General features: G+C 39.1%; 2 protein-coding genes across 4 annotated transcripts; both read right to left on the bottom strand.

Moving 5' to 3' along the window:
- Positions 1–1435: 1435 nt before the first annotated feature.
- Positions 1436–6169, bottom strand: LOC121736677 (mitochondrial ribosome-associated GTPase 2). Its single transcript, XM_042128030.1, has 6 exons — positions 5844–6169; positions 5541–5667; positions 5284–5411; positions 2921–3107; positions 2235–2321; positions 1436–1754 (listed from the first exon to the last, which is right to left on the bottom strand). Exons 1-6 carry the CDS (start codon positions 6111–6113, stop codon positions 1453–1455), a joined length of 1101 nt encoding a protein of 366 aa, XP_041983964.1. The 5' UTR covers positions 6114–6169; the 3' UTR covers positions 1436–1452.
- Positions 6170–6530: 361 nt separating this feature from the next.
- Positions 6531–18640, bottom strand: LOC121736610 (zinc finger protein 425-like). Of its 3 annotated transcripts, none has more exons than XM_042127918.1 (15): positions 18410–18640; positions 18217–18327; positions 16810–17067; positions 16462–16615; positions 16169–16296; positions 15563–15691; positions 14684–14772; positions 13673–13795; positions 13265–13372; positions 11144–11264; positions 10463–10545; positions 8567–8684; positions 7918–8022; positions 6875–7009; positions 6531–6627 (listed from the first exon to the last, which is right to left on the bottom strand). In XM_042127918.1, exons 1-15 carry the CDS (start codon positions 18518–18520, stop codon positions 6556–6558), a joined length of 1845 nt encoding a protein of 614 aa, XP_041983852.1. In that variant the 5' UTR covers positions 18521–18640; the 3' UTR covers positions 6531–6555. The 3 variants fall into 3 exon arrangements, with proteins under 3 accessions (XP_041983852.1, XP_041983851.1, XP_041983853.1); XM_042127917.1 differs by having other exon boundaries at positions 7918–8003; XM_042127919.1 differs by lacking the exon at positions 13673–13795 and having other exon boundaries at positions 7918–8003.
- Positions 18641–19114: the final 474 nt, after the last annotated feature.

The raw sequence follows: 19114 nt of genomic DNA, 5'->3' as shown, positions 1-19114 counted from the left end.
CTAATCGGCTAGATAGCAAGTTTACAAACCCTCGTTTTTTTTTTTTTTTATGAAATAAGGGGGCAAACGAGCAAACGGGTCACCTGATGGAAAGCAACTTCCGTCCATGGACACTCGCAGCATCAGAAGGGCTGCAGGTGCGTTGCCGGCCTTTTAAGAGGGAATAGGGTAATAGGGGAAGGTAGGGATGGAAAGGGAACAGAATAAGGGAGGGTAGGGAAGGGAATAGGGTAGGGGATTGGGCCTCCGGTAAACTCACTCACTCGGCGAAACACAGCGCAAGCGCTGTTTCACGCCGGTTTTCTGTGAGGACGTGGTATTTCTCCGGTTGAGCCGGCCCATTCATGCCAAAGCATGGCTCTCCCACGTCTAAACGTCTAACGTCTCCCACCTCGTAATTAATTTAAATAAAATAAATTCGTTTTTAGGGAGTTAAAAATGACAAATTAAAAAAAATATATATTTTTTCTCAAAACCGAAGTAAAATCCGCACACGGGAGTTCTACTCTTGCATTTGATATATAAGACGCCAACTTAAGCAATTATACAGGGTGCAATTGAACCTTCCTGCCAAATTTTATCCAGGGCTTAGGTATCATTAGAAGTCCATTTAACAAAAATAAAATTGGGATTTTTTTTTATCCCATTTAAAATCGTTGCAGAACGGTCACTCGCGGCGGTGGGTATGAGCCGGGATGACGCGGGGGGGCACATCACGCGCGGGCGGGACCCTTTAATTCTAGATAGTGTTTTTTAGGATAACTTTCGGAACCTATTTCTCAACATTTTAGTACAGTTCTTGCAATCTACGAGCGCGCGTAGCTTTTATTTGTAGTTGTAATTGTAAATAGGCATTTTCGTTAGTGTGCGTACCTGACGGAGCAGTCAGTAGCGAGCGAGCCATGTACGCGTGTATAGATATGGTCACTCACACAACTAAGGGCGCCGCGCCCTCGTAGATTGCAAGATCTATAGACTGATTGTAAAAGAAAAAATACGTGTCTTTAAGGATCAATATATCAAAATTTGGCAGGAAGGTTTAATTATAGCACCCTGTATGCAAATAAACTGTGTACTTATTTTGTTCAGATTTTTTTCCAAACTGTATTAATTTTAATAAATAGACTGATTTTAAATTACATAAGTATAAAGTACTTAATAAGTTTTATCAGTATTAATTTTAAAATTTGTGTTTTTATACTGAATTAAATGTGAATAATTAAAAATAAAATATATATTTTTTAAATTTACTCTTTTCATTAAGTACTTAAGTTTTTTAGTTTTAAAATAAACAGTTGAAAGATATGAGATTTCAGAAAAAATATGTGCAGTAGGTACTCTATTGTATCAATAATGTAAGAAATTTTAACTTCGCTTATTCATTTAGAATAAAATAAATTGAAACTGACTAGTATAGGTAAATAAAATGAACAGATCAAATAAATATATAATTTATTTATTATCATCACTATCATATATTTTTCTAACAACACTAAGGAGTTCACTCAAATTATTGCCAGTCTTAGCCGATATACCTATAACCTGCATCTCGCTACTGAGCTCCTGGTAACTTTTCTTGCCTTCGGGCACATCAATTTTGTTGACAACAATACACCTTGGCCTTGTAGATAGTTGCTCACTGTACTGCTTTACCTCATGGCTCAAGATCTCGTATTGTTCTTTTGGATTATCCGAACCGTCAAGAAGAAATATCAGACCTCTACATCTTTCAGCATGTTGGAGAAATTGAATACCTGTGGAGGAAATTCTTGCATTTGGAAAATACAGTGATATAATAATAATATCTATGGACGCTTCACACCACGTCAGTCTGGCCCCGTGCTAAGTACCTAAAGGACTTGTGTTACAGGTACCAGACAACGGAAATATATTTAATACTTTTATACCATACATATATTTAAGATTTTTATTATATCATACACATATTTAATAGGTACACATCCAGACCCGGGAACATTGAAAACTTTTTGTTCCGTCGGCGGGATTCGAACCCGCGACCCCCGGCTTGAGCTACCAACGCGCTCACCACTGAGCCACAGAGGTCGTCAATATATTTATTAATTATCAATTATTGATTCAATGTTTACGATTTACATAAAACAAAAATATAATTTTAAAATCAAGATAGATTCCAGAAATCTATATTAGAACCTTGTAAAATTCTATTAGAAAGATGTTCATAGAAATAAGAATAGGACTTTTATGATAATTACCTAATCCATAGTTCTTGTGTGAGCCTGGGATGAGTCCTGGCAAGTCAGCAATTGCAACTTGCTCATAGTCATCATAAGGAATCATTCCTGTAAAATTATACAATTACTGTAAAAAAAATCTATGTATTGTACAAAATATTGTTATAAGACTTACTGTTACTTTAATGTTACAACACTAAAAAAAGTCATTACCACCGGAATGGCAGCGGCCGGCAGCGGAGCGCGGCGCGGCGAGCACTTTCAGAGTGAAATAATTTTAAACTTTATTTACATACTTATAACTACTAGTATCGCTTGAAAACTTCAAAAAGGTTGCGCGGCGCCGCGCCCCGCTTCTGTCGGTGGAAAGTGCTCGCGGCTGCCTGCATCCGCGCGCGTAGCCGCGAGGTGCCGCGCGCTCCTTGCGTTGGCTCCCCCGCGCACGCGCTAGTTTTCTGTGTTCTAGCGACAGGATAGGCCGTGGTGTCGTCAGAAATTATATTCAAAAACGAAAATATCGTATTGCAAACAAAAAATGGATACTGAGGAGAAGCTAATTACTATGGTACAGCAATACCAGTGTAGGCTTTGGAGGTGGCGCGCGGCCGCGAGCCGACTCTGCCGGCCTCGCTGCGGCGCTGCTGACCGCTGCCGGCCACTGCCATTCCGGTGTGGGCCGGCCCTTAAACTTGACATCTATCACTCACCAATATGAGGCCTTAAAGTAGTAAAAGGGTATGGAGCTACGGTGGGCCTGGCCCTAGTGATTGCCCTCAAAAGAGTGCTCTTGCCTGCATTGGGAAAACCAATAAGACCCATGTGAGCCATGGACCGAACCTCTAAATAATAATGATTGGTCTCCCCCTCCGCTCCATATTCTGCTATCAGTGGTGACTGAAAATAACATAGAGATATTATTTCTTAAGTAAAAAGAATCACTTAATATAAACAAAGGGATACTAATATAACTGAAATAACAACCAACATGTATCTATACACTCTCTAGTGTATATGTTACGCTCAAAAACGGAAAACGCTCAGTGAGCGCAAAAATAGCTCACAACGCGTTGTGGTAATAGTGAAACGGCCACGACGCGAAATTCGCGTCGTCGCCCTAGTGAAGACGGCCACGACGCGTTCTGGTAATCACAGAAATACCACAAAGCGAAATTCGTGTCGTGGCTGACATGCTATTCGACCACAACGCGTTTTTTATTTTATTTATTTATTTATAATTTATTGTGCACAGGAAATATAACAATATAACAGTTTACACAGAAAGACGACACAAAGGATCTGCTTATTTCTAAAAGAAATCTCTTCCAGCAGCCCTACGGAGAGAGATAGGATTAAAACAGCAGATAGGATGTGCACGAATATGATTACATTAAATTTACAAAACAAATAAATAATAAATATCAATATAATACAAAATGCTATATTTATAAGATATAATAATATAACTATAATAAATAAATACTATATGTACATATAATAATGGTACTTAAATGGATAGAGATTCAAGGTAGTGCTCTTTCAATCGACGTTTAAAGACAGCAATGGTGGGACTGTCACGGATGGTGTGAGGAAGCGAGTTCCACAATCTGACCGCATGAACAGTAAAGGAATAGGAGTAGAAATTGGAACGATGGGAGGGGAGGGAGAGGTTTGACCGGACGTTGGACCTGCATGGGATATCGGGAGGGCGAGAGAAGTTGAAGCGGTCAAGGAGGTATGGAGGAGAGAGAGGATTATAAAGGATGTTGTAAAGCATGGAAAGGATATGGGAGTTGCGACGGCGACGAATAGGAAGCCACTTGAGTTTGGAGCGGTAGGCCGAGATGTGATCATACTTTCTCAGACCAAATATGAAACGGATACAGAGGTTCTGTAAGCGCTCCAACCTCGTTAACTGCTCTTCAGTGACGTCTAGGTAGCAGGAATCGGCGTAGTCGAGGATGGGAAATATGAGTGCTTGGACAAGGAAAATTTTGGTCTGTATGGGTAAAAAGTTTTGGAGGCATCTCAACGTGTGCAGTGAGTAGTGCACTTTCCTGCTCACTTCAGTGACCTGATGAATCCACGATAGGTTACAGTCTAGAATTATACCTAGGTTTTTGGCCGAATCTGTGTAATTAGTTACGGTACCATTGTAAATGACACTAGGCACGTTACTAAGCCGTTGTGTCATATACCTGCTGCCAATAATTATTGCTTGTGATTTGCCAGGATTGACTAACAAGCCGAATGACTTAGCCCAATCTGCTATGCGTTCGAGATCTGAGTTAATGTCGCCAACCGTAGAGTCAATATCCAGAATGTGAGAATGACGATAAATCTGCAAGTCGTCCGCGTAGAGATGGAAGTAAGATGTTATTATTAGAGTGATATTATTTATAAATATTGAAAAAAGGAGAGGAGAGAGAACGCCACCTTGAGGCACTCCTGCATCAAGATCGGACCAGTCAGAGACAGCCTCACCAAAGCGGACTCGCTGTGATCGTCCCCGGAGATATGAATCTAGCCAGTTTATCACGGAAGAGGAGAGGTTAAGGGAGCGAAGGACTGAAAGAAGGATGTGGTAATCGAGTAAAACCATGACGCGTTCTGAGCATTTAAAAACAGTCACGACGCGAATTCGTGTTGTGGCCCTAATGAAAACGGCCACGACGCGTTCTGAAACCAGGCCGTGTTACGCAAGAGTAATTTTATAGCGCCCAATAGCGAATTTCGCGTCGTTTCCGTTTCACTATTACCACAACGCGTTGTGAGCCATTTTTTCGCTCACTGAGCGTTATCGGTCTATGAGTGTAACATATAGATAAAATTGATATTTATTTTTAAATGAATAATAATTTCCATAAATATGCAAAAATATATAATTTCTTTTTTTTTCTTGTCTACTCCCATTCCTACAACTTTACTTAAATTCTGTAGAACATTATTTATAATGTTAGAAATTTCTATAGTATACAGTTATACTGTAGTATAACTGTATACTGTAGAATTCAAGTAAAGTTGTATACTAATCTACTGTCCAAGACATTATAAATAATATTATTTTACTTACTTGTTCTGTGTCAGTTAGGAAGAACTTGTTACCTCTACCACCTGCCCCACCCCGTGCCGCTAAAAACATCATGCCCTCCTCCTGTAGGTCTCCGACTACTTGTCCCAACTCATTCCTAATTATTGTACCTACAGATATATCAAAACATGTATTACTGACAGGAGTCACACAGGCGTTTCAAAAGGTTGTGAAACTTTAGTTTGAATCAAAAAGCAATGCTTATGAGCTGCTAGAGATTTGTTAAAAAAATAACTTACCCAATGGTACTGGAACAATAATATGTTGGGCATTTTTACCATCACAGTCCTTGGAAAAACCTTTTTCACCATGCTTTGCTTGTATCACCGAGTTGCAGTGATTAAGACTTTTCTTTGAGTGTGTTGCCTGTAACAGGGTGAGGCAATTTGTAATTTTAGTAAGGCGTAAGCGAACTATTAAAATAATAAGTGAATCGTATATTTAATTGATATTATAATACATTAGACTGATCCATTTAAGAAATTTGTAACTTCGTTTCATAACTTAACCTAAAAACTTTCTAGTAAATATTTTTCCTCTACCTGAAATATAACGTGTCCACCGTGGCCGCCATCACCCCCGTTAGGTCCCGCCTGGTCTTTGCACCAGGCGTGAAGAAAGGAAATACAACCGTCTCCCCCATTTCCTCCTATAGTTCTTACTCGACAGGAATCAACATAATATTGTACTGTATTCTTGGTAGATTTTGCTTTCAAACTTCTCAAAGCTCTTGGAACTGTATCACTAGAGTATTGCCTACATACTGTTGTTGTATTTATTGTTAATATTCTGAATAGACCCAATAATTTCATTTTGTTATGATTTTTTCCATGTTCATCGTAAATTGTAAAAACCTATTCTTCTTCTCCTTCTTCGAAATTCGAATATAAATCAAAGATCTGTCAAAATTCTTCTTCTTTTAAAAAAATACATTAAGTTATTATTTGCCACGATCGGCTTTGAACTGAAAATTAAAATACAAAAATAATTTACGTGAGTAAACAGACTACAGCTCGACAAGCGACAAGGCTTTAAATGAACGTGGCGAAAAAAGGAACTAACGCTGCCATCATACAAAAACGCCATTTTTGACAGCTCTTCTACCAGCAGCGCTCCCCCGCCCACGTTCATAATATTTAAAAGCGTTGTCGAATATCGCACTTTATGTGTTTATGGCTCGTGGAATAGAATGTTACCTAGTATTTTGGCTAATATAAATAAAAACCAAGTCATTATTGTACAAAAGTTTTATTGTCATGTTTGATCAGCAGGTGTTGGTATCGTAAGCGACCAGTCGCCACTTTGAGCATCCCGAATCCGAATTTTCTAAAAATAAAACCAAAACACATTATGATGTGCAGTTAAACGTTTCCAAATAATAGTGAGTATAAAGCGGAAGAGTTATTTTAGCTTAAAAAAAGAAATCGTAGGGCAAGCGTGTGATATTTATGAATTCTTATAATTTCACAATATTTTGTAAGCTACTTTGTAAGTATTTAATCGAAAAATCGATTGAAACTGTAAGTTATATTCAACACGAAACAACGCGGTATTAACAATTTTACGATACAACCTTGTGCTTGAGGTGGACGTGTTTGATGTGGTTGTATAGGGCGGCGTCATAGGCGAAGGCGGCGGGGCAGCGCGGACACCGCAGCGGCCGCTCGCCTGAGTGCGCGCGCAGGTGACCCTCCAGACAGCTCTTGCTCTGACAAACAAAATTGTGATTACTTTAAAGTTTAAGCCTTAAATACTCTAGCCCATAAGCCCAGTGTTCCGCAAAAGGTGTGTTGGTGTACCGTAGCCAAATAGTTGGTGTGCCTCAAAAATGTCGTCGTGTATATGCTTAGTTTATAAGAATTAATTCCTTCGTCGATTTATTAAATCGACGAAGGGATGGGAGTTGGGACCTCAAAGCCCCTGTACACGCCGATTAATTTGTGGTGTTCCTCCAAGAATTTTAATTTTTCTAGATGTAGGTACCTTGAACACAAAAAGTTTGCGGAACACTGCTCTGGCCTCTGACCCTAAAGCCGCCAATCCACCGCCGCGCACGGAGAGACTATGCACGTGCGTCAAGCTTCGCTTTGTAAGAAAATATAATGTGACTGTGTCCACTGTAACCCACGGACACGCTACGCACGAATTGACTCACGTAGCTTGCTCGGATATGGTACACACGTAGCTCAACGTTGGCCACGCTGCGCATGCTGTGCACGGGATACACGGAAGCGTGTACATAGTAATAAAACTGTACTGCGCTACAGTTGTACATAGTCGTGGCCGTGTGCCGTGTGCTGCATTGGAAACGTTGAACCACGTAGTCAAACTAATAAATCCGTGCGCCGCGTGGCCGTGCACAGCGTGCGCCGCGGTGGAATGGCGGCTTTACTAATAAATACATAATATTATATTTCAAAGTAAATAAGTAAGTATTCAATATCCACTACGTTTGTATGTCACATTCAAGTTGGCTAGACAAAGTCAAGTAGACAAAATATAGTAAGCAACACGTAGACATTCTAGAAGTATATTTCCTTAGACCTTGTATATAGAGTGAATAACTCGCTATGTAAATAATTTTATTTGTTAGGGGGATGAGATTGATATACTCACAATGTACGCCTTCCCGCACAGATGACACACGTGGTTCCTCTTCTCGCGGCCGTCGCGGTGCTGCATCCTGATGTGGGTCCGCAGCACTGGCCGAGACGAACACGACTAAATAAAACAGTTAGGGCCTGTTTCACCACTTTCTGATAAAGTGCCGAATAGGCTATTCACAACTTTTTTGACAGATTCTCCATACTTCATATGTCGAGTTAAGTAGTGCATAGCCTATTCGGCACTTTATCAGGAAGTGGTGAAACAGGCCCTAAGGGTTGATAATAGCAAAACAGAAGTTAAGAGCCATACGCAAATTGTAACGCCTATGTTAGGGGGTTCGATATTAAGGCCGGTATAAATAGTCAGTACTCAAGATACGAGCCTGAACCGTGTCTTGAGACCGAGATGCATCTCGAGTACTGACTATTTTAAATACCGGCCTACGAGACAACATAGATTGCCAAAATTTCTTTGTGACATTGATGTAATCAGGTTTAATATCCACTGCTAAACAATGTTTTGTCTTTGACTAATACATTAGACAAGTAGCTTAAAAAGATAGAGACAAAACAATGTTATAGTTTATTTTTTTTTACGTATCTGATCAATCATTTTTTGTTCTGTACCTGTATAATATTTTATTCTTTGCGATACTCACAAACTGACATCCGGGCATGGTGCAGGTGACGGGCGTGAGTTTGAGGTGCACGGCCATGTTGTGCTCCGCCAGGCGCGACGACTTCGCGAACCGCTTGCCGCACGAGTCGCACGCGTGTCTTACAAAAATAAAACAAATTAAATGAATTTTTAAAAAAATTAACAAATTATTGCATTGTCATTGACTCATCTATACTAATATTATAAAGCGGAAGAGTTTGTTAGTTTGTTTGAACGCGCTAATCACAGGAACCACTGGTCCGATTTGAAAAATTCTTTCAGTGTTAGCCCATTTATCGAGGAAGGCTATAGGCTATATTGTTACGTGCTAGGGTTCGAGGATTTGGAGAGAAAGACCTGATGACTCTCTTGAAGACTTTATTAACACTGCACTAAACACTAGGTCACAACACTTAGCACTAAGTCCAAACACTAATCACTAGGTCCAATCACTAAGCACTATCACTGTCCTAGGTCGTAGCCAAGTCGCAGGTTTCACTGGTACACTCACTATTGATCACTTGTTGTCGCCTCGAAGATCGCTCAGATCGAACTACCTGCGGCTTTTTATATGGCGAGACGAATTCCAGAAAGTTCCCGATTCACGTAAACAAGTAAACAAGTATGGGAACTTTCTAGGAGGCTCGAGCATGTACCACCTAGCGCCATCTAGTTTCGAGTAGGGGATTTGTAGTATAATAGGGGTCCCCTGTGTAGTATGTATAGTGTGTCCCCTGATCAGTTTCACTGGTTTGCCGCTAGATGGCACCACATGCCCGTATACCGTGTACCGCAACAATATTTTATCACTAATAAGAGCGAAGAAATAGAGGAAAATGTGGAAAAAACGGGGGAACATTATTTGAAAGGGCTTATTTGAACGCGCTAATCTCAGGAACTACTGGTCCGATTTGAAAAATTCTTTCAGTGATAGATAGCCTATTTATCGAGGAAGGCTATAGGTTATATTTTATCACGCTACGACTAATAGAAGCGAAGAAATAGAGGAAAATGTGGAAAAAACGGGCGAAATTATATGAAAGGGCTTATTTGAAAGCGCTAATTTTAGGAACTACTGGTCCGATTTGAAAAATTCTTTCATTTTTAGATAGGCCATTTATCGAGAAAGGCTGTAGGCTATATTTTGTCAGGCTAAGACATTTTCCTCTATTTCTTCGCTCCTATATATATATATACCTATAAATTATATACAATTGCTTATTATCTTAAGAACTACTGGATCAATTTTTATGTTACTTGGCAAACATGAAGAATGGTCCACGTGAAGGGACATAGGCAATTTTTTGCGGAAAATGTACGGTTGCGTGAAATTCCTAAATTACGCGGGCGAAGCCGCGCGGAACAGCTAGTAATACATATTATGCAAAGTTTACAATTAATTAATAACTACTGGAGCTATGTAAAAATCGTGCTCAAAGATTCCGTTACATACATACAGCCTAAGCTTATAAAAGCATGTGAAACAAATATGACTTTAGAAAATATCACTTTGATACAATGTTGGACACATGTGTACCTTCCAATAATTTTACACTACATTTCATGCAATAAATGTTATTATATTCTATTTTATTAGTACCAAATTAGAATTATAATTTACACAACAAAAAAATAATTTTCAAAATAGGTCAACAATTAGCGGAGTAATAGATGAACATACAAAAATATATGCAGCTGAACATAGAATTTGAAATATTTTAAAAATGTATAGATTCTGTAACTTAATGCTAGCAATACTAGAAGTTACATTTGTGGGACCGACTACCCACATTCTGTCTTGATTACTCAAATCTCAATGCAAAATAGATCACATTACAAAATAGATCTCAATGCAAAATACATCACATCACATATTATAATATGTGGTAGGACTCACTTCAGCTTGGCGGGGTCGATGTGTTTGAGGTTGTAACGCATATGCTGGTTGTACGACATGCGGTTCTTGAAGTTCATGTCACACTGTAACATAAATTATATACATCTATAGATGATGTCTCTTGTAAGTAAAAAAAAAAATAGTTTGTTATTATTTTTAGCAATATTCCGCAAAAACAACTTCCACCTATAAGTAAAAAAGTCACTCATTTACTTAAAGGTGGAAGTTGTTTTCGCGGAATATTGCTAAAAATAATAACAAACTAAATTTAAACTATGGATTTCCGCAAAGTAATGCCTGATTCCATTAACTAGTTGTAAGTAACCTTTCACGGCTGCTGAACCGATTTGAATGTAATCTGGTATGGATATATTGAGACTTGGGAATGATTCATTGTTTATCAATGAGTGGTATCTTATCGCTCGATGTTACATTAATATTTAATACTTATTATAAACACTATTGTTTGTGTGTGTGTGTGTTGCAAATATTGCCTACTACCCTGATTTTGATCAAAGGTATGGTAGTAACATCAGTTCTGGATTAAAAAGTAGGCTACTTTTTACCTGGAAAAAGCACAGTCTTCTCGTAAGACACTTTAAAAAACTAAATTTCAACCTATAAAAAGTCATTGTTTCTGTAACTTGTTCCCGCCATACACGAATGAACTTAATAATTCACCTGATGGCAGTAGAGCTGAGCGGAGGCGTTGTGTGTCTCGAGGTGTATGTCCATGGCGCTCTTGAAAAGAAACCGCTTGTCGCACCGCGGACAAGCGAACCTCTTCTCGCCTTTGTGGATTCTGAAATAACATTTTTTTCAGACAATTTTATTTAACATAAAACATTTACTGAGCAAATTAGTATGCTGGCTGTATAAAGGAGGCGGAGGCGTTTTTTTACGCTAAGGTACAATTCCGTGCATCGCGACAGTTGTAAGCCGCGTGCGGCCTACGACTGTCGTCGGCCGCTCGCGACAATAGTTATTGTATGAAAAAGTATGGCACCGTTTTCGAGGCCCGCGACAGACACGCGCGACTGGCGTAAGCCGCGAGCGTCTTTCAAAGTTATATTACAGTTCGCGGCCGCGCTTGGCCTACGACTGTTGCGATGCACTGAATTGTACCTTTCCTGTAAAAATTTGTAAGTTTGGTTAGGAAAATGCAGGCTGATCACCTAATTGTCTGACAAGTAAGATGATGATCCATGCGTCAGATGGGCATGTAAAAAATTGGTCCTGCGCCTGACCTCTAGCCAGTTCGTGTCGGTCTTCACTGGGTTATGAGAGTAAAGGAATAAAGAGTGCTTTTGTGTATTGCGCACACACTTGGGCACTATAAAATTACTCCGGTGTAATAGGCCTGCTTTTTAATAAAACCAGGATCAATTTTTGTTTGCTAGTGATATATATTCTACATTACATTATCTATGAGCGGGAGTTGGATGGAGGTTGCCATGGTGATATACTTGTTACTTCACTTCATAATAATTATTCTTTACAAATAAAGCACTACCTACGATACAAAATGCTATTTTAACTACACAACAGAGTTGGCGACGAGGATGACTACGAACTTGCAGAATTGGAAGAGGATTCGCGCCTCCATACGAGCACAATTTACGAGGTGGGAATCATACTTAAAGAAACATGAGAATCTTGATTACGCGGAGACTCATGTCAGACTACAGAACTTACACGAAGATTTCCAAATAATTCGACAACTACAAGAAAATATAGTATCTGAAGTACCAGATGAAGAACTGGACAATGAGATTGAAACGAGTTACAACATTGAAGAGGAATTTATTTCCATCAAAGTAAAACTACTGGATATGCAAAACCGAGCTCAATCACACGTTAAAACAGAGAACGAATCTACACGCTGCGATATTATAACGGAAGAGTCTGTTAACGAAGGGAGCTTACAAACTACGAATAATAATTTTGAAGATTCGCCTGCACCTTACCTTGAATCTATACTTACGAAGCCGAACATAGTACAGGACCTGCTACAGCCGAACGTACAGAATGAAATTCCTCCAGGCAAAGGACTTATTACACAAAATGAAAACAACATATACAATACATTTCTAGAAGTAAAAAACACGACGTTGGACTCTTGGGACAAAAATGATATAGAATGGAACGAAAAGAAAGAAGAAATTACTTTCAAAGAAGGGTTGAAAAGAGAAAATAATAAATACGCTTTTCTGATCACTTTTAAATGCCTTACTGGAATGGAACCGAGATACTCGAGAGAAAAAGAACATAATTTAAATATACATAAGCACAAATGGAAAAACAAAGAAGAAGGCAATAGAAATAAGAGATTTTTTTTTTACAATACATACACATTTCTGGATTTTAATAATATGAGATACCTACAAGAAGACAGTCGCTACAGTTACTATTACTACATGCATCGAGTAAGGGAGGAGGAGGCGGCTACCGACTATTTTACGCTGCCTGGGCCTACTATACTACGAGGTCCGCACGGGTTCAGGAACAGCCATTAGAGCGGCTTTTCCCTTTGCCTGACATTCAGGAATAGCGGGGGAGAGATGATATATATTCTACATTACATTATCTATGAGCGGGAGTTGGATGGAGGTTGCCATGGTGATATACTTGTTACTTCACTTCATAATAATTATTCTTTACAAATAAAGCACTACGATACAAAATGCTATTTTAACTACACAACAGCTAGCAAAATATGTCTCTCTCAGAAAAACAAAGAACAAGTCCCATTTTTTCAGGTCTGTTTTCGGATCTAAATTCTAGATGTAAAGGTCCACTCACAGGAGATGCGTCTTCAGCGCGGTCCTGTCGCGGAAGGTCTTGCCGCACACCTCGCACTTCTGTTGCTCGTCGTGGCTACGGAGGTGACTGCGCAGCTTGCCCAGCGTTCTGGATTGCACAATATTTAGCTAAATTAGTTTATAAAACTATTATGTCTCAAAAAACACTTTAGTAAAATGTGTCGTCTATAATCTATATATTTTCTGCAGTTTAATAGTAGTAATTTAGTATCATCAGAGATATTGATGCATAGGCAGATAGGCCTATTACGGTCGTGTTAAATTAAACCAATATGAGTTACGAGTTGAACTTGAGTCGGGTTATGTTGACTGACTCGAGTCAGTCAGTCGTCAAAGCCCTTTAAAAGTTACGTAGGTCCATCATGTACAAGTTTATCAAGCGACATACGTAGCCCGGTGCGGGCAGAGCGCGCAGGCGTGCGTCGGCGGCGGCGCGTCGTGGTCGCGCGCGGCGTGGTCGGCGGCGGTGGCGGCGCGCGACCACGTGAGCCCGCACGTGCGGCACCGCCACCTGTGTGAAGCGACGTTAACAGGTAATACTATCAGATAAGTTGATTCCTAGGCAGATGGCGGACCTAAGTAATTTGGTCGCGTTAAGGTAAAACCCATCCGACCGATCACAGCTAACACTGAATTTACATAAGCCGTCCACATGACGTAGGTCCGTCAACTTACTAGGAATCAATTTCCACGATGATACATTACATAAATAGCCCAGTGTGTGAGCTTCATGAAAGTAGTTGAAAATAATAGTGTCATGAAATCAACATTTATTCAAACCGATGCGTGCATTATAAGACACTTGAAATTGATTAAATTAATGTCATGAAACTAATTTCAAGTCACTAGTTTCACATGTGAATTCGGCTTTACAGATTGGTGACACCACTTTCCTACAGGGCAATGATTTATCTCAGAGAAGTTGATTCATATAGGCACAAGGCAGATGGCGGTAGGTATTTTGGTCACGTTTTGTCAAACCCATCCGACACATGACATCCGTCAACTGCTTTTGACGTATAAACGGACTAAGGTTAAGGCTCACACGGCACAATCCTGCAAGTTTTCTTGCAGTATACTACGTCTTGACGAATAAGCAGTGGCGCATACAATGTATATAGAACCATTCACACGTCGATTGTACTGCACGATTTGTTGCAGTACAATCGATGTATGAATGTTAAGACGTATACTGTAAAAACGTGCAGGATTGTGCCGTGTGAACCAAGTCTTAGGGTGCATTTCCACTGACGCGGAGCGGAGCTTAGCGGTGCCCGAATTGACCAATCGTGCTATTCCAGCGGAATGACAGCGAAGCGGAGCGAAGATTTCGAGCATGGTGATTGGTCGGTTCGGCACCGCTAAGCTCCGCTCCGCGTCAGTGGAAACGAGGCCTTACCGCAGGCGATGTCTCCGTTTGTGAGCGACGAGCGCGCGACTGTCCTTGCACCACACGCGGCAAAAGTCACACTGCTCGCCATTGGGAATCTGTAAAATAGATGGTTCCTTCTTACATAGAATTTAGGAATAGAAATCAGCGGGGCTAAAATGGTCGCTTAGAAGAATCATGATATGAATCATAATATGATTCATTTTTCTAAAATCGCAAAATGCAACTCTGCTTGCAATTCATTTCAGTATTTTTGTACTGATTTGACATTTATCAGCTTAACAGTTTTGACAATTCATTTGCTGAATTGATTGAGAGGAATTGCTAAATGTGACCATTTTAGCCCCGCTGTCGGGTACAAAATACATGGCGGAGAGAGGCAATCTGCAATAATATGAGCTGCATTATTTCAAAAAGTTTATTTTGAATTTCAATTTTTCCGCACATAGAGGCGATACTTTTACTAGCATAATTCTCAAGATAAAATCTCGAGTATGGCAATGTCTTCACTCTTCACTTTGTCATTTCCACACATTTTTTGCCCAATGTCCAATTCCCTACCCTTCCCTTCCTTACCTGTAATCCTATTCCCTATTAAAAGGCCGGCAACGCACCTGCAGCTCTTCTGATGTTGCGTGTGTCCATGGGCGATGGAAGTTGCTTTCCATCAGGTGACCCGTTTGCTTGTTTGCCCCTTATTTCATTAAAAAAAAACACCCAGAACACCGATGGCCATTAGCAACAGTATTATGCAGTTGTTACCGGGTCGTGCTTCCACATACTATGCTTGTCAGCTTGGCAACTCCAACTTTGACAGCTTTGTACATTCTGCTGTGTCGTAACTCGTAAGGTATGTAACTACTAACTTGTAGTGTTATTAGTTATTACCGGATCATGTTTCCTCATATGCTCGTCCAGCTTGGAGGCGTGGTTGAAGCCGAGCGCGCAGTCGGCGCAGCGACTCTGATGGCGCGTGAACGTCGCCCGCTGCCGAGCTGTCTGACGCTCTAGCTCTACCTGACAACAATATCTAGTATTAAATTTTATTTTTAATATTTTTCTTCAAGACAAATTCATAAAAAAATGTAATATTAATTTTCTCACACAATAACCTTGAAGGTTGGACCAATGGGTGCATTGTGAAGCCATTCTGCCGTGATTGCTTTTAACCACATTTCATCAAAACGGGTTTAGTAGTTTAAACACAAAAGATGTAATGGATGTACAGACAGATAACAAACTTTCGCATTTTTAATATGAATAACCTAACAAACAGGGGGGAATTTCCAGCCTGTGTATGTATTAACCCGTTGATTGTGGAAAATCGAGACACAATAGAATTTCTATTGTGTCTCGGTCACCGGTGACCGTATGGGGTTTGATGAATTAATCTGCATTCACTATTCTTTTCACTCTTCAATTCATATGAAACACCTATTTTTATATTGAGTCTGGAATCTAAACTATTTTCTAAAAATAAAACAAGAAGCACACTTCTTCCCAGGTCAGAAGAACCATTTCAAGTTGATCCCTGCTCACATTGAGCTCTTGTAGTTTCTTTGCAACTCTTGCATTTCTTATAACACCAGCCGGCTTTTCGCGCTTTTTCTTCTTTTGCAAACCTGAAATTTAAAAGTTACTTACAAGATGAATGTCCCATAATGCAGTGACATGTCACATTATGGAGTTGAGCTTGAAAAATTTTACATAACTTTAGCATGGTATATAGTTGTTGTGTTATAGTTTTCTGTTTTAATATTTCCAGTTCGAACATGAAGGATACTTACCTTCCTTCTTTTTTATACAAATCTTTTTCTCCTGATTATTTTCATTCTTGGGTTTCAATGGTTCATCATCTGATTCATTGAATATCACTTTAGTTTTTATCCTCGTTTTATTTTTTACTTCTATTTTTTGTTTTGTAGGAATTAGCAAATTATCCTAAAGCAAATATAAAATTGATTAGAAAGAGAATTTGAAAACTCAGATTTTCAAGCAAACGTGGCATCAAAATTATTTTTGACTCAAATCAAAAAAATATTTTTTTTCTGCATTCATAATATTATATTCATATTAAGACTTTACAGATCATCAACATAAAGACACTTTTTAATATAATATGACATGAAAAATACCTTTTCATCTAAGGCCTCTCCCACACATTGGTTTGTACTCTCCTCATAGTCGCTATGATATTCATTATCATCATAACTATTGTGAGATTCAAAAACATGAGATTCGGGATTGTTTGAGATTTCAACAGGTAATTCCTCAACCTTTACAAACACTGTTGGTATATCACACGTCTCTTCTTTACATTCTCTGTCCATATCAATTATATCCTGCTTGCTAATAGTAAGATGGGATAGGGAAGATATGCTTGTATTTAAATGCTAAAAGAAATAAACATTCATACATGAAAAACATTTCTTTATCTTTGTTTCCGACACTACTGCTGTAAAAACTGCTTCCATCTTTTATGGATTACAGTATAAGACAGGGGTTCCCAATCTTTTTCAGCCTGTGGCGCACTTACAAGTCAATATTTTGCCATGGCTCGCAGCGGTGGCGTGCTCTATGTAGCTGTTACAAAAATATACATAAATAAACACCTTCAATGATTATAGTATATACGTGGGAGAGCCATGCTTCGGCACGAATGGGCCGGCTCGACCGGATAAATACCACGTTCTCACAGAAAACCGGCGTTAAACAGCGCTTGCGCTGTGTTTCGCCGAGTGAGTGAGTTTACCGGAGGCCCAATCCCCTATTACCCTATTCCGTCTTAAAAAGGCCGGCAACGCACTTGCAGCTCTTCTGATGCTGCGAGTGTCCATGGGCGACGGAAGTTGCTTTCCATCAGGTGACCCGTTTGCTCGTTTGCCCCCTTATTTCATTAAAAAAAAAAAAAAAAAGTCAGGTTAAGCAAGTAAATAATAATTATTCTATACGTGGGAGAGCCATGCTTCGGCACGAATGGGCCGGCTCGACTGGAGAAATACCACGTTCTCACAGAAAACCGGCGTGAAACAGCGCTAGCGCTGTGTTTCGCCGAGTGAATGAGTTTACCGGAGGCCCAATCCCCTATCCTATTCCCTTCCCTACCCTCCCCAATTCCCTTCCCATCCCTACCCTCCCCTATTCCCTCTTAAAAGGCCGGCAACGCACCTGCAGCTCTTCTGATGCTGCGAGTGTCCATGGGCGACAGATGGATGGATGGATGGTTTGCCCCCTTATTTCATAAAAAAAAAATCATCTGCCTGCTTTGTATAATTCATATCATATTTTTTATTTATAATATTTGTGGTTATGGATAATTAATAATGATGGAGGATCAAATCACGGCACCCCTGTTGCCTTTCCACGGCGCACCAGGGCGCCGCGCCGCACAGTTTGGGAACCCCTGATATAAGACATCTATAAGATAATTTAAGTATGGAAAAGGACATACAATTCATAATATTATTATATACATGGTACTCACTACACTAAAAATAAACAGTTAAAATCAAGTGAAATAAGGAAATTGTGTAATTACTTACTATAAACCTGTCCAACTCTCTCTTTGCTTTCTTCACCTGCTGTTGGAATTTTAGAAACCTCTTGATAATTGCTTTACATTCCCAGCACAATAATATATCTTGTGAATGTTCCTGCAAACATTTTTACACATTATGAAAAGCGACAGTATTTTTTCTCCGATTAAAATATTATAACAATATAAGACTCGCTTACCATTTTATTATCAATAATATCGCATAAAATAGTTTTTAAATCACTATCTGCAACAGTTAAAGATCTGTTTGAACTGAGACAACCCTTACAAATGGACTGATAGATATCCATGTCGTAGAACGCACAAATATTTAAACACTAATACATAATTATAAGTTTTTGACACGCGACCACATCTATCGAAATTAAAATTAAATATAAAGTTGTAATTAAAATTGTAAGAAAATAAAATTCCAGTATTTAAAGTACTCTGTGTTAAAAGGTAAATAAAAATAAAAACAATAGCTCTGTCATTAATTTCTTCTTCTTTTTTTTTTTTTTTTTCATATAATGGCACTTCAGCTATAACCATGGCCAGTGTCGAGTTACGAGTATAATATTATGGCGGGAAAACAATATTCTTTATACAATTTTTTCTATATTATCGTCAGGACTAAAGTCTAGTCAAAGTCTAAGTATAAAGTCAATACAGTCAAGAAGTCAAGTCGGTCGATTCAGTAAAGTGGTAGGACGCTTTACTGGAACTTTTGATGGAGTTTTGGAGGGAACACAAAAGAGCACGTTTCTGGTTATTACATCACTTTCCTACACTTGTGCACGATAACGAATATTTAATGGTTAATATCCTACCAATATTACACATTAAAAACCCAGATAACACAATTTTAGGAAAATAATATAAAAACACAACATCACTCTTTCACA

The sequence above is a fragment of the Aricia agestis genome, chromosome 19, assembly GCF_905147365.1.
Source record: "Aricia agestis chromosome 19, ilAriAges1.1, whole genome shotgun sequence".
In the NCBI taxonomy this organism is placed as follows: Eukaryota; Metazoa; Arthropoda; class Insecta; order Lepidoptera; family Lycaenidae; genus Aricia; species Aricia agestis.
This window is presented reverse-complemented; position numbering and strand designations above follow the sequence as displayed.

Bases quoted from the DNA above. Each gene is read 5' to 3' on its own strand.
- LOC121736677 (XM_042128030.1), bottom strand. From the start codon at position 6,113: ATGAAATTATTGGGTCTATTCAGAATATTAACAATAAATACAACAACA. The intron at 5,412-5,540 runs GTAAGTTATTTT...ATATATCTGTAG, and splicing joins TATTGTTCCAGTACCATTGG to GTACAATAATTAGGAATGAG. The intron at 2,322-2,920 runs GTGAGTGATAGA...ATAATTTTACAG, and splicing joins TACTTTAAGGCCTCATATTG to GAATGATTCCTTATGATGAC.
- LOC121736610 (XM_042127917.1), bottom strand. From the start codon at position 18,520: ATGGATATCTATCAGTCCATTTGTAAGGGTTGTCTCAGTTCAAACAGA. The intron at 18,328-18,409 runs GTAAGCGAGTCT...AAATGTTTGCAG, and splicing joins ATATTATTGATAATAAAATG to GAACATTCACAAGATATATT. The intron at 11,265-13,264 runs GTGAGTGGACCT...ATGTTATTTCAG, and splicing joins GCGCTGAAGACGCATCTCCT to AATCCACAAAGGCGAGAAGA.